Source organism: Gracilinanus agilis, chromosome 1 (assembly GCF_016433145.1).
Source record: "Gracilinanus agilis isolate LMUSP501 chromosome 1, AgileGrace, whole genome shotgun sequence".
NCBI lineage: Eukaryota > Metazoa > Chordata > Mammalia > Didelphimorphia > Didelphidae > Gracilinanus > Gracilinanus agilis.
In genome coordinates, this window is record NC_058130.1 from 622720059 (window position 1) to 622735070 (window position 15012).

Sequence of the window (15012 nt, forward strand, 5' to 3'; positions counted from 1 at the left end):
AAACTTTACTCCATAAACTTAAAGTAGCAAATAAACTTGAAGTACCACATAAACTTAAAGTAGCATATATAAACTTAAAGTATTAAATAAACTTAAACTTAAAGTAGTATATAAACTTAAAGTACTACATAAACTTAAAGTAGCATATAAACATAAAGTTGCAAGTAATCTTAAAGTAGTACATAATCTTAAAGTGGTATATACACTTAAACAAAGTACTATATGAACTTAAACATAATGTAGTATAATATATATACTTAAAGTACCACATTAACTTAAAGTAGTATATAAGCTTAAAGTATTATATAAACTTAAAGTAACATATAAACTTGAAGTACCACATAAACTTAAAGTAGCATACAAACTTAAAGTACTACATAAACTTAAAGTCTTATATAAACTTGAAGCACCACATGAACTTAAAGTAGCATATAAATATGAAGTTGCATGTAATCTTAAGGTAGTACATAATCTTAAAGTTGTATATACACTTAGACAAAGTACTATATAAACTTAAACTTAATGTAGTATATATACTTAAAGTACCACATGAACTTAAAATAGTATATAAACTTAAAGTTCTACATAAACTTAATGGAGCAAATAAACTTGAAGTACCACATAAACTTAAAGTAGGATATAAACTTAAAATACCACATAAAGCTAAAGTAGTATATAAACTTAAAGTAGCACATAAACTTAAAGTACCATATAAACTTAAAGTAGCATGTAATCTTAAAGTACTACATGGACTTAAAGTAGTATAAACACTTCAACAAAGTACTATATAAAGTGAAACTTAAGTAGTATATATATTTAAAATACCACATGAACTTAAATTATTATATTAAACTTAGAATAGTATACAAACATAAAGTAGTATATAAACTTAAAGTACTACGTAAACTTAATGTAGTATATAAACTTAAAGGACCACATAAACTTAATGTATTATATAAACTTAAAGTGTCACATAAACTTGAAGTTGCATAAAAACGTAAAGTAGTATATAAACTTAAAGCACTACTCAAAGTTACAGTAATTTATAAAATTAATCTTAATGTAGTATATCAACTTAAAGTATCACATAAACTTAAAGTAGCATATAAACTTAGAGTAGTATACAAACTTAAAGTAGCATATAAACTTAAAGTACCACATAAACTTAAAGTAGTATATAGAAACTTAAAGTAATATATAAACATAAATTTCAAGTAGCATATAAACTTAAAGTACCACATAAACTTAAAGTAGTATATAAACTTAAATTACCACATGAAATTAATTAAAGTAGCATATAAATTTAAAGTAGCATGTAATCTTGAAGTTCTACATGAACTTAAAATAGGGTAAACAACTTAAACAAAGTACTATGGGAGGCAGCTGGGTAGCTCAGTGGAGTGAGAGTCGGGCCTAGAGACAGGAGGTCCTAGGTTCAAACCAGGCCTCAGCCACTTCCCAGCTGTGTGACCCTGGGCATGTCACTTGACCCCCATTGCCCACCCTTACCAATCTTCCACCTATGAGACAATACACCGAAGTACAAGGGTTTAAAAACAAAAAGTACTATGTAAACTTAAACTTAATGTATTACATATACTTAAAGTACCACATAAACTTAAAGTATTATATAAACTTAGACTAATATACAAAATTATAGTATATAAACTAAAAGTACTACATAAACTTAAAGTAGCAAATAAACTTGAAGTACCACATGAACTTATAGTAGCATATGAACTTAAAGTACTACATAAACTTAAAGTAGTAAATACAATTAAAATACCACATCAACTAAAAGTAGCACATATAAACTTACTTTACCTTAAAGTAGCATATGAACTTAAAGTACCTCAAAAACTTAAAGTAGTATATAAACTTCATGTAGTATATAAACTTAAAATAGCATGTAAATTTAAAGAAGGAAGTAATCTTAAAGTATTACATAAACTTAAAGTAGTATATACACTTAAACAAAGTACTATATAAACTTAAACTTAATGTAGTATACATACTTAAAGTACCACATAAACTTAAAATAGCATATAAACTTAAAGTAATATATAAACTTAAAGTAGCAAATAAATTTAAAGTACCACATAAACTTAAAGAAACATAAAAACTTAAAGTACTACATAAACTTAAAGTAGTATATAAATTTAAAGTACCCAATGAACTTAAAGTAGCATATATAAGCTTAGAGTAGTATAAGACCTTAAAGTAGCACGTGAACTTAAAGTAGCATATAATCTTAAAGTAGCATATAAACTTAAAGTACCACATAAACTTAATGTAGCATATAAACTGAAAGTAGTATGTCATCTTAAAGAACTACATTAATTTAAAGTAGTATATACACTTAGACAAAGTACTATATAAACTTAATGTAGTATATAAACTTAAAGTACCACATGAACTTAAAATAGCACATAAACAAAGTAATATGTAAACTTAAACTTAAAGTAGCATATAAACTTAAGTAGTGTACAAACTTAAAGTATTATATAAACTTAAAATACCATTTAAACTTAAATTAGGATGTAATTTTAAAGTAGTATGTACTTTTAAACGAAGCACTATATAAACTTAAGCTTAATGTAGTGTATATACTTAAAGTACCACATAAACTTAAAGTACTATATAAACTTAGAGTAGTATACAAAATTAAAGTAGTAGTATATAAACTTAAAGTACTAAATGAACTTTAAGGAGCATATAAATTTAAACAATGTAGTACGTAAACTTAAAGTAGTATATAAATTTAAACTTAAAGTAGCATATAAACTAAAAATAGTATATAAACTTAAACTTAAAATAGAATATAAACCTAAAGTACTACATGAACTTAAAGTAGCAAATAAATGTGTGAAGTACCACATAACTTAAAGTACTACATAAACTTAAAGTAGCTTACAAACTGAAACTTAAAGTAGTATATAATTTAAAGTACCACATAAACTTAAAGTAGCATATAAACTTAGAGTAGTATACAAACTTAAAGTAGCATATCAACTTAAAGTATCACATAAACTTAAAATAGTATACAAACTTTAATTTAAAGTAGTATATAAATTTAAAGTAGCATATATAAAGTTAAAGTAGTATATATAAAGTAATATATAAACTTAAAGTAGCATGTAAACTTAAAGAAGCATGTAATCTTAAAGTACTACATAAACTTAAAGTAGTATATACTCTTAAACAAAGTACTATATAAACAAACTTAATGTATGTAGTATATATACTTAAAGTATCACATAAACTTAAAGTATTATATAAACTTAGAGTAGTATATAAACTTAAGTAGTATATAAACTTAAAGTACTACATAAACTTAAAGTAGCAAATAAACTTGAAGTACCACATTAAAGTAAAGTAGCATATAAACTTAAAGTACTACATAAACTTAAAGTAGTATATATACTTAAAGTACCACATAAACTTGAAGTACCACATAAATTTAAAGTAGCATATAAACCTAAAGTACTACATAAACTTAACGTAGTATATAAACTTAAAGTACTACATAAATTGTGTCAGTATTATTGTTTTCACTTTACAGGTGAGAAAACTGAGGCTTGAAGAAATTAAATGATTGGCTACCTAGCTGTTATGAAGGTGTGATATGATGACAGATTGCCTAAGTGTTCACTTTTTTTTCCTACTGTACACTTTTGGGGACATATAGGGAACAACAGGCAAATAATTGGGACAAAAAGTTGATATTTGTGGTCAAAGGAAACCTGCTAAACTTCATAAATTAGAAAGAATTCTATGCTGACAGCGTTCACTGTCACTTGAGATTATTTTTTTGTAGGAGAAACAAAGCAAAGTCTAGTGCTCTCTATCTAGAGGTCATCACATCAAACACTGAGTGAGATGAAAACTTTAAGCATTTTTAGCATTAAATACATATTTCCAACTGGGGTCACACTTTTGGGGGGAGGAAGGTCATATCTTTGATGTCTAGCTAGCCTCTTTAGGGAAAAATTTGCATCTAGGTCAAAGTTATTGAAAAAAAAATCTGCTGCTAGGGATTTTCAACAATTTTCTAATAATAAATCTGAATAAAACTCTGCGTGCATGTCTCTTTCTGTATTATTCTTGACTCCTCACACATCAAATCTATCCAAATTCTTGTCATTTCTACCTTAGCAACATTTCTCCCAGATGTCTTTTTCTCTCCACTCACAGCCAAATCCTAGGTCAAATTTTCACCAGGCCTATGACAGTTTCTTCAAGTCATTTCCCATTCTACTTCATCCTCTGCTCATCTGCTAAGGCAATTTTTCTAAAACATAGTTCTGACCATGTTGCCCCAGCCTTTGCTTAATGTCTTCCATTGATTCTCTATTATTACCTATAGGATCAAATATAAATTTGTCTGTTTGGCACTTAAAGCTCTTTTTAAAAAAAACAAACCGTTTCCCCTTCCTATTTTTCCATTCTTCATATATATATTTTATTCTACTCTGCTGGTCTATTTTCAGGTTCTTGAACCAAAAGAGACAAGGAAGATGGCAGTATCCCCTACACTAATAGAGAGGTTCAGGATAGAGGAGGATTATTTTCTTTTGTTTTTGAAGAAAATGAGTTCTGTTGGTATATTGAATTCTATATGGATAAATTGAGTTTGAGATGCCTATGGGACATTCATTTTGAGACACCCAAAAATCAATTTCAAGGAATATGACCCCTGGCAGTAGAGAAGAGAGCCAAGTATGAATTAAAAGGAGAATTATTGGGAGCTGAGCTGCAGAAAGGAGTAGATCCAAGGAACTCTATTGAGTGATTCATCTAGCCAAGATGCTATAACCCGAGGAGTAGTATGAATATAGCTCTAGAAAAGAAAGGATAGGGGGCAGCTGGGTAGCTCAGTGGATTGAGAGCCAGGCCTAGAGACAGGGAGGTCCTAGGTTCAAATCTGGCCTCAGCCACTTCCCAGCGGTGTGACTCTGGGCAAGTCACTTGCCCCCATTGCCTACCCTTACTACCTTCTGCCTTGGAGCCAATACATAGCATTAACTCCAAGATGGAAGGTAAGGGTTAAAAAAGAAAGAAAAGAAAGGATATTGGAGGACTCCTGAAAGTTTAAGTGACTTTGATCACATGTATTTCCTATATATGTGTGCTGTGGAAAATTAACATTGAATTATGATATGTGAAATAATTTTCCCTAACCTTCTCCTCTCCCCCACAAAACAAACTGGAACTTAGTGCAAAACTCTAGACTTTAAATTTTCCCCTAGGATATGAAAATTGATTGAAATATTTTATCTTTGTTAAGGAGAAAAGGATTAGGGGTAGAGTTTGATTAAGAGAAACTAGCAAGCTCTAGCAGCCATGCTGGCATCTTCCCAGTTGCATCAAGACACTCTCCTCTTGTGATAAAGTCGTGAGGGAGGAGTTGAGGTCTCTGAATCCACTTTCTCGGTGGCTTTTTGCCAATTAGGGATGTCTTGGGATTTTGAGGGAAGGAACTGTGTGGTGAGCTCATGAATGGTATAAGCCTGGACAGGAGAGAAAGAAAGTTTTTTTTTCTGCTCTTGATTGTGGGGAGAGTCAATTGACCAGATCAGGATGTCTTGACCAGTCAATAATTTTAAAATTAAAAAAAAATTGTTTCTTAAGAATTTCAATCATTATAGCACATCAGTACCAGTGTATGTGATTGGGGGAGGAAAGGAAGGAGATGAGTGTGTGTGTGTGTGTGTGTGTGTGTGTGTGTGTGTGTGTGTGTGTGAGAGAGAGAGAGAGAGAGAGAGACAGAGAGACAGAGAGACAGAGAGAGAGACAGAGAGAAAGACAGAGAGAGAGAGAGACAGAGAGAGAGAGACAGAGAGACAGAGAGACAGAGAGACACAGAGAGAGAGAAAACATCCAGGTTCTCAGGTTTATGGGGAAATTGTTTGTAGTTAATCTTTTTACTGTGCCAACTTAGTAAATGCCTTTGCTTTGAACTAATTGTTTCTACTGACTTGTCATTAAAAGGTGAGCATACAGGTAGGGGCTTTTGAGTTATAGTCATTGTAATATAAATGAATAGAGTATCTTTGGACCTTGATACTTGGAATAGTAGATGTCCATTGGGGGTACCTATCCCATGAGTTTAAGCACAGGAGCAAAATGGAGGATAGGTCCAGAGAAAGTGTTCTACATACATGTTTTCTCTCCCAGTTAGATTGTAAGCTTGTCAAGGTCAGGGGTTGTTTCAGTTTTGTTTTTGAATCTCTAATGCCTGGGACAGCACCTGGCACATGATAGTTGCTTGTTAATTTATTGATTGACATTAGCACAGCAAAGTAGTATTCTGGCAGAATATTCTCTTTCTCTCTCTGTCTCTGTCTGTCTGTCTGTCTGTCTGTCTCTCTCTCTCTCTGGGATGGTAAATTTCAACAGAGGGAAAGGTAGACATTTTAGTGTGAGAAGGGATTAATTTCATGTAAAATTGCTGGGAAGGGCAGATTCATAATTAAAGGAAATTCTGGTCAGTGAGGGAGTAGGAGTGAAAGAATGTTTGGTGCTTGGTGATAGGACAATAGGAATGAGAAAGGAAGAATAGTGGGGAGGATGTGAAACAGGGACAAGGGAGCAACGGAAGAAAAATGATCTATTTCATATTTTTCCTTGCATGGTTCAGGCAACCGCAGAGAGTATGCCCATCATCCATAGCCCTATTACTTAATAACTCACACTTATACAATGTTTATCAAAACTTTATCAATATTTATAGGGACTCTCAAAACTCTATGAGGCAAGTAGTAAAAATATTATTCTAATTTTGTGGAAACCACAGTTGAAACATCAAGTGGCTTACCTAAGTTTGCACAAATAAAAAAGAGCAGAGTTTGTACTTAAAATCCAGTATTCTGACGTCAAGTACAATTTTTCTCTACCAGAGGGGCTGGCAAACTATAGTCCATGGGACAAATAAAAAATTTAAAATGTAAAAACCATCTTTAGCTTGTGGGCCCTACAAAAACAGATGGCAGACTTGATGTGGCCCATGGACCAGAGTTTGCCAACTTCTGCTCTATGCCACTCTTTTTTTTCTCCTTCAGTTTTAAAGATAGAAACTGATTTATTATGAATGATAGCAATAAATAATGAAGAAACAGGCCTTCAGATGCATATAAGTTTGCTATTGATTCACTTAAAGGGGAAAGGTAATTCCAATAACTGAACAAGAAATTTGTGTAAAAAAATTATTAAATAAAATACTTGGACTGTGTCTTTACTGCTTAATGCAACATTCAGGGAGGAAGGAAAAACTGGCTAACATTCCCAAAATATTTATAGGTAGACTTTGGACCTTTGTCTAAGATCAGGTGACAAGTGTTTCAAAGTGTTTTTCAAAGATTATAATTAAAATGTGGACATGTTATACAATTTCTTTGTGGGTCATTATGAATCCTCACTTTATTTTGATCTTGTTTTCCTTCTGCACATTAATATGTGCAATCTCTCTTCCAAAAATGACTAATATGGAAAAAACATTTTACATGATCGCAATGTAAAATCTATATTAGGTTGGTTATCTCAGGGAGGGGAGAGTGGTGGGAGGAATTGAGTGAGTAAGGGTGGGTAGGTAAGAGAGAGAATTTGGAATTAAAAATGTAAAAAAGTGAACATTAAAAATTGTTTTTATACATAATTAGGGAAAATAAAATATACTAAAAAGCGTTGTTTCTGAAATTTTCAATTTCTCCCTCCCCCACTTTTTTTTTTTGGAAAAAAGAGAGGATTCCTCTTTCCAAACCCATATGATTTTGGTTAATTTAGCTCTTTTTAACAGAGATCATGGAATTTTTGAAAAGTAAATGCCAGAGCTCAATTTTTCCAGCAATTGCATGTTTGGCAGACATTTGCATGGTACCTCTGGAATTAAAAGCTCTGGCCTCCATGATCAAGTGACCATCAAGTAGCTGGGGGAAAAAGACAGAGTGGCACCTCCCTTTCTCTATAGCCAAAGCATGAAGTAGGGATGGAGCAATTACAGGGTCCATTCAGGCAAAAAATGGCCGTTTGCTTGAATCATTCAGATAATTGAGTGTGTTTGTGATCTGACAGATCAACCCATTTCCCTTTGGCTGAAGGAACCTGGTTGGTAACAGGATATTTTGCACAAGTAGCTGCTATCAGAAAAAAAGGATTTCTTTCATTTGTGATTGAACAGCACCTGGATACTATTTCCTCCTGTGATAATAACAACAGGCAACAATTATAATATTTTTTATTTACAAAGCACCCTTCTCTTGGGAGTTCTCAATCCTTAATAGATGTCAGATAATTAATTTTTCCAAAATTTCAAAGAGGTGGCATGCTTTAAGATTCCAATTATTACAGCTATAATTAGCTGAGTCATAGAATGGCCAAATTACTTTCACAAGGTCTCATAGCAGATAAAGGATAAAATTAGGAAGAATCTAGTTCTCTGATTCACATCCAGTGATCCCATTCCTTGCCTTTAAGGATTCTCTAAAGAAGGGTTGAATAAATGTAGCTCCAGGTGTTTGGTGAGCCAAAAGAGAAAAAAACACAAAACTTTCCTCAAATAGCTAGAGAACAGAAAAATGTACTTAGAAGACTAGGTGAAGGCTCAAAATAGTAAAAAATACAACCACAGAATCACAGAATTTCAGAGTTGGAAGGCCATCTATTATATCTTATATTTCCCTAAGAATCTCCTTTATAGCATCCTCAGTAATCTACTGTTTCCTGCAAATCTCAAGTGAGGTGTTTGCTTCCTATTATTCCATTTTTTGGACATCTAGGAAGTTTTTCCTTATGTCAAGTCTAGATGTACCTTTCTTTAACTTCCACTATTGCTCTTAGTTATAACTACTGAAGAGAAGAAGACTGGTAGGCAAGTTAAATATCTAAACTAAAGGTATTTTATTTTATTTTTTCCCTTCATTTCACATTTTATTTTTTGAAAACAATTATGTATAAAAACAATATCCAACATTTAAAAATTTTTTGGGTCTTGGATTTTCTCCTCTACATCCAAGAGATGTTAAGCAATCTTATACAGATTTTGCATGTGCAATCCTATAAAACATTTTCCAATATTGATCCTTCTGTGGAACTAAAGTCAAACAAAATAAGACTAGCAACTAGTGGCAAATATAAATACGAATCAATATTAAGGGTCAAGATACCTTATTACAACACAGAGACACATAGTGGATCTATGAACTCTAGTCCTCATCATATTACTGAAAATGATTCTTGGGGAGAACAAGTAGCCTAAAACATATATACATATAGGAGATTAATGGCTGGGACAGGATGTGGATGGTTTGTTAATGAGATCAAGGAATTATTAATTTAACAAGCATTTATTAAGCACCTACTATGTACTAAACACTTTACAAATATTTTCTCATTTGATTCTCACAACAACTCTGAGAGGTAGGTGCTGTTATTATCCCCATTTTACAGTCGAGGAAATGAAATCAAACGGTTTACATAACTTGTCCAGGATCACATAGCTAGTAAATGTCTGAGACAGGATTTGAACTCAGATTTTCCTGGCTCCAGATTCAATTCTCTGTCTACTCGTATCAACTTGTTACTGGTGGTATGACAAATACATCGCTAGAATACTGCAGAGGTGACAACAGAATGTCAAAAGACCTCTAGCACATGAGGTGGTCTGCTAAAGAGAATAAAAGGGAAGAGAGGGACAAGAATTACAGGGGACAAAAAAGCTTGAATGGATTGTGATCTGCACCTCAGTAGACAGTACTCACACCAAAGGGATTGTGACTACAATGAACTATTAAAGTTGAAAGTGTGCTATTGGAAATTTTGGGCCTTTGAACTACATTTCTCAAGAGCCCACTAGCTTCCTGTCCTTACGTGCTGACTTAGGGGGATAAAATTGAGGGGTGTGATATATAGAAATAGTCAGCCATTTTATATAGGTACAAAAAAGCAGTTTGCCACTTTAGAACTCAGAACCTGGCAAAGCAGCTCTGGACATGTGCCAATCCGACAGTTGGGACAGGGGTATAAATTGAAGTGCACAGACCTCTCAGGGGAGACTTCTTCTTTTGGGCTGGGAAGCAGGGAGGTGTCTGCTCTCTGGGCCCTGGGAGGTGGGAGTTTGGTTTAGGCAGGCAGGCAGGGTTAACTGTATTGCTAGCCATATCGATCACCTTTGCACTAGCAAAGCCATTGAACTTTTATTCTATTTCAAGGTTAATTATCAAATCAAATAGATATATAACAGCCTCTGACCCAGGAGACTTTAGTCTCTGGCTTCAACATCTAATAGATTCCATATTAAGTCTCAGAGCCAGAGGGAGACCCTCAAGGTCCCTTTGAGTTCTGCTCCTAGGATATCTTTATGTTTAAAATATTATTTAAACTTATCATAATTTAGGCAAGATTAATCAGGGTTTATCTACTACCCTCTCTCCTACTCTCAGTTTATCTTCCCATCAGCTTACCCAATAAACCCAGTTAATTTGTAAGCTTTTAGTATTCATTTAAGAGTGCAACAACTGACCTTTGGAGTCAACATCTTTGATATAGTCAGATTATGCTTTGCCAAGCTGGTGTGGGAAGCTAATCTCTACTCCCATACCTAGCTGTAAACTGAACTTCTCTTGAATTATCCTGAATAAGATCTTGACCTCTAATGGTCATAAACAGGGGTCAGGCATGGCTAGTGCTCTTTCTTTCCTATGGCAGCTTGGTGGAGCGGGTGGATTAGCCATGGCATGTGGTTCTATTTTGCTACTTATTTATTTCTTTACTTCTAGTGATTACTAATAAATCTTACAAAAACATAATATTTTAAGTTATTATTATATATTCATTTTAATTTTTACAGGAGGATTCACTTTGACACATAAACATGTTCATGCTCATAATTATTCCTCCTTCATTAGAAGTTCCTTCTGAGTTAGGCTTGCTGTAGAGGAGTTGTGGTAATAATAATAATAGCAAATGTACTCTAAGTTCTCTTCTAACTCTACAATTCTATTATCCTCTGATTTTTTTCAATCAATCAATCAATCAACATTAAGTGCTTGCTCTGTGTAATACAGAATTATAATTTTTACCTTGACTCTCTCATACTTTGACTCTCAGAAAGCTTAAATAAGATGTATGAACTGTTTTAGCAGAGAGAAGTAGGAAGACAAAATCAGAAAGTAGACAATCCACTTGAATGTTATAACTGCCTAGAAAATACATATTGATTCATCTGACTTGGACTCAGAAAAGATGGAAGAGAGGATGAAGAAGGAACTGTCTTGCCAGCCTGGGCAGGATTGTTGAATAAAGAAAATATTTTAATAATTCTTTTGTCTTCAATCCCTCTTCCCTTTGCTTGGTGAGATGGGAGGAAGAATAAAAGGAATGTGGTCTGGAAGTAAAGGAAATCCTACTCTTAGTCACTCATGAATTATTTTGCAAGAATAAAAGAATTTATTTTCTAAAAATATGATAAATGGGTAAAGGAATATTATTTTACATAAACAGTGATAATTATATTAATAGGATAAAGTATGTATGGACACCTACATTCATAACTGATAAGCTTATAAATTTTAAGTTGGAAATAACATCATAGTTCATCTAATTCCACTCTTTCACTTTACAGGTAAGAAAACTTAGATATAGTAGGTTAAATGACTTGCCCATGATCATATAGGTAGTAGGTTACAAAGTGGGGTTTGAACCCAGGTCCTCTGACTCTAAATCTAGCATCCTTTCCAATGCATTATGCTGTTTTCATGTATTATGTCCCAGGTATCACTGGTCACCACTATTTTCTCTTCTCATGGGCTTTTATAAGAGCTCTCCCTCAGGAAAGCAAACAGCTAGTCTGTTCCCAAATCCTTCTTGCCACTGATAAAATGTTGTCAGATAGTCAATGTCACTCATCAATTGCAAGAAAAGAAAGCAAAATCTTGGTGTCCAGGTATAAAAATTTGTTGACTCTTACCATGGCTTATGGATCTAAGATTTCATAGAAGCAATCTTTGTTGAGTTCTTTCTTCTTTATTCCATACCTTAAAACTCCTCTTCACATTTCTTTCTTTTTTTTCCCCTTCAAACCCTTACCTTCTATCTTGGAATCAGTATTATGTATTGGTACTATGTATGTATACTATGTATTGGTTCCAAGGCAGGAGAGTGGTAATAGTTAGGCAATGGGGGTTAAATGACTTGCCCAGGCTCACACAGCTAAGAAGTGTCTGAGACCAGATTTGAACCCAGGACCTCTTGTCTCTAGGCCTGGCTCTCCATCCACTGAGCCATCCAGCTGCCTCCCACATTTCTTATTCTCTTGTTTACCAAGATGTGGTTCTCCCTGTCAACAGCAATCTTTCCATTTGTATTTTTAATTCTATCCATCACTCTCCTTTATTAGTTTGCATTTTTGCTTATTTTTTCTCTATCTCCAGTCAAATATATTCTAACGTCTCCTCATTCTTAAAGACCTTCACTTGACCTTGCTCTCCCCTACATTTCTTTTATTTTTCACATCCTACCCTTAGATTACCATTGTCTTCTCTCATTGCCTCCATTTATTTCTATAGCACCTTTTTATGTCTCAGTCCCTTGCACTTTGGCTTCCAACATGACTATTTGACCAGAACTTTCCCCTCCCAAAATTACCAGCAATCTTTTATTTTAGATCCAATGATATTTTCTCAGTACTTCATTCTGCTTGACTTTTCTGTAGGTTCTGACACTGTTGACTGCCCTCTTCTTCTGGATACTCTCTTCATCTGAGGCTTTCCTAAAATGATTAATTCTTGATTCTCCTCTTGTGTGACCATTCCTCCTCAATATCTTTTATTGTATTTTCATTCTTTTCCCACCCACTAAGTGTTATCACACTCAAGGTTTTGTCCTGGACCCTCTTCTAGGATTGCCCTATGCTTTCTACCTTGGTGATCTTATTGAATCTCATAATTTCAATTAAATTTCTATGCAAATGACTCCCAGGTTTATATATTCAGCCATGTTACCTCTCCTGAACTCTAGTCCTACCTCAGCAACTGCCTACTAGAAATTAATTTTGAGCATAACATCCAAATCCAAATTTCTCTCTAAATGCATTCTTCCTCCAAATTGACCTATTTTTATTGAGAGAACCACAGCCCTCCAGACATCAAAGGGCACAACCTTGGAGTTATCCTTGACTCTTTATTCTCCATGATTTTCTTTCAACTCCAATAGTCCAATCAGCTGCCATTTTGTGTTGTCTCTGCCTCTGCAGAATTTTATTGTTTACACGAGTATTTGTTATTTTTTTCCCAGTAGAATATAAGTTCCTTGAGGACAAGGACTGTTTTTGATTTTGTGATTTTATCCCTGGAGCCTAGCAAAACATTTTGTACATAGCAATGCTAAATATGTTTTTTGTTTATTGACTTGTTGTAAATAAATATAATCTTCCTAGATTGTTAAATATTTCTTATTCTTTTTTAAAAATAAGGATTTATTGGCAACATTTTTTATTTATTTAGTTTCTGTGAACCAAGAGAAAAAATATCAACAATAAAATTTTAGTGCACACTACGTGATAGGTGCTGAGGACACAAGTATAAACTGTATTAATAGTCTTTGCCCTCAGGAATCATATACTGTGCCTGATCTAGAGGTATCTTTATTTATTTATTATTTAGAATACTTTTTCATGGTTACATGATTCATGTTTTTTCCCTCTCCCCAAATACCTGCTCCCCTTCCCCCACCCCTGGTCACACAATTGCACTAGGTTTTACATGTATCATTGATCAAGACCCATTTCCATATTATTGATATTTGCACTAGGGTGATTGTTTAGCATCTACATCCCCAATAATATCCTCATCAACCCATGTGTTCAAGCAGTTTTTCTTCTGTGTTTCTACTTCCACAGTTCTTCCTTATAGAGGTATTTTAAAGGCATCATACTGGCAAATGTGGGGAATGCCAATGAAAATTTTATGGGAGGTGAAATGCTGAGAGCCCCTCAGAGAAATAAGGGTCCCCCATCAGGGTACCATCAAGTCAATGCAGATGGCAGAGCCCTACATTGATCCCTATAGTCTGAAAATCAGACCACAAGATGGATGGATAACCCAATCAGACCCCTCTGTGTGACTTCTGATCAACACTTTTTATTATTGAAATTATTATAATCTATATTTTTAGTATAGCCTCAAGTTTTGTAGTATAGATATAAAATCCCTTTCTAGAAATCTCCTAATTACTCTATAATAAACCAGCATTTAATGAGTTAATAGTTCATACCCTCAGAAAAATAGCAGAAGCTGCTTTAATCTTTTTCTCTCTCTGCCTCAAGAGTTGAAGGACAAGGACATGGTATGAATAAACCAAAATATTCTCACACTTCACTACTTTCCCACATTAGAATTGTCCCCCAAATTTGATGGTTCTCACACTCTAATTCACTTTTGAAATATGTTGAAGGTCTGTTATCAAAATAATAATTGGATAACGTAAGGTCTTAGTAGCCTTGAAATCTGTTTAGACTAAAATGTAATCGATATGAGAAATTGTACTTTGCTTGCCAACTTTTCTATAACCTTGAGTTCTTCTATGTTTTGATTTTGAAATGTAAAATTTTCCAGCATTTGTGTGACTGTGAGAGAAAGATTTAAAAAATAAAATTTCACAGGAAGTGCTCAGAATAGCTTCTGGAAATCCACTGTGTCTCTGACTCTCTTCTTTCTCACCTAAACTGTACACCTCCCCAGACCCCCTGGAGCTGCTGGCTGGCTTTCAGCAGTGAAATTTTTTTTCTGCCTGAATGTAAACCCTTACCTTCCATCTTAGAATCAATGCTGTGCCTTGGTTCCAAGGCAAATCAGAAAGGGCTAGGCAATGGGAGTTTAGTGATTTGCCCAAGAACAATCACACAGCTAAGGAAGCATCTGAGGTCAGATTTGAACCTAGGAATTCCCATCTCTAGGTCTGATTCTCAATCCAGTGAGCTACCTAGCTGAATAATATCTTAAAAATATAGTATCTTTAAGA

At 33.8% G+C, this 15012-nt stretch overlaps 1 protein-coding gene across 1 annotated transcript in view; it reads right to left on the minus strand.

Moving 5' to 3' along the window:
- The window catches only part of CNGB3 (cyclic nucleotide gated channel subunit beta 3), a 171208-nt gene that overhangs the window by 17496 nt on the left and 138700 nt on the right, over window positions 1-15012 (minus strand). Inside the window, exon 16 of the mRNA XM_044683791.1 lies at window positions 9967-10096. Within this exon, the coding sequence (XP_044539726.1) occupies window positions 9967-10096 (130 nt within the window). The remainder of the gene's footprint in view (window positions 1-9966; window positions 10097-15012) is intronic.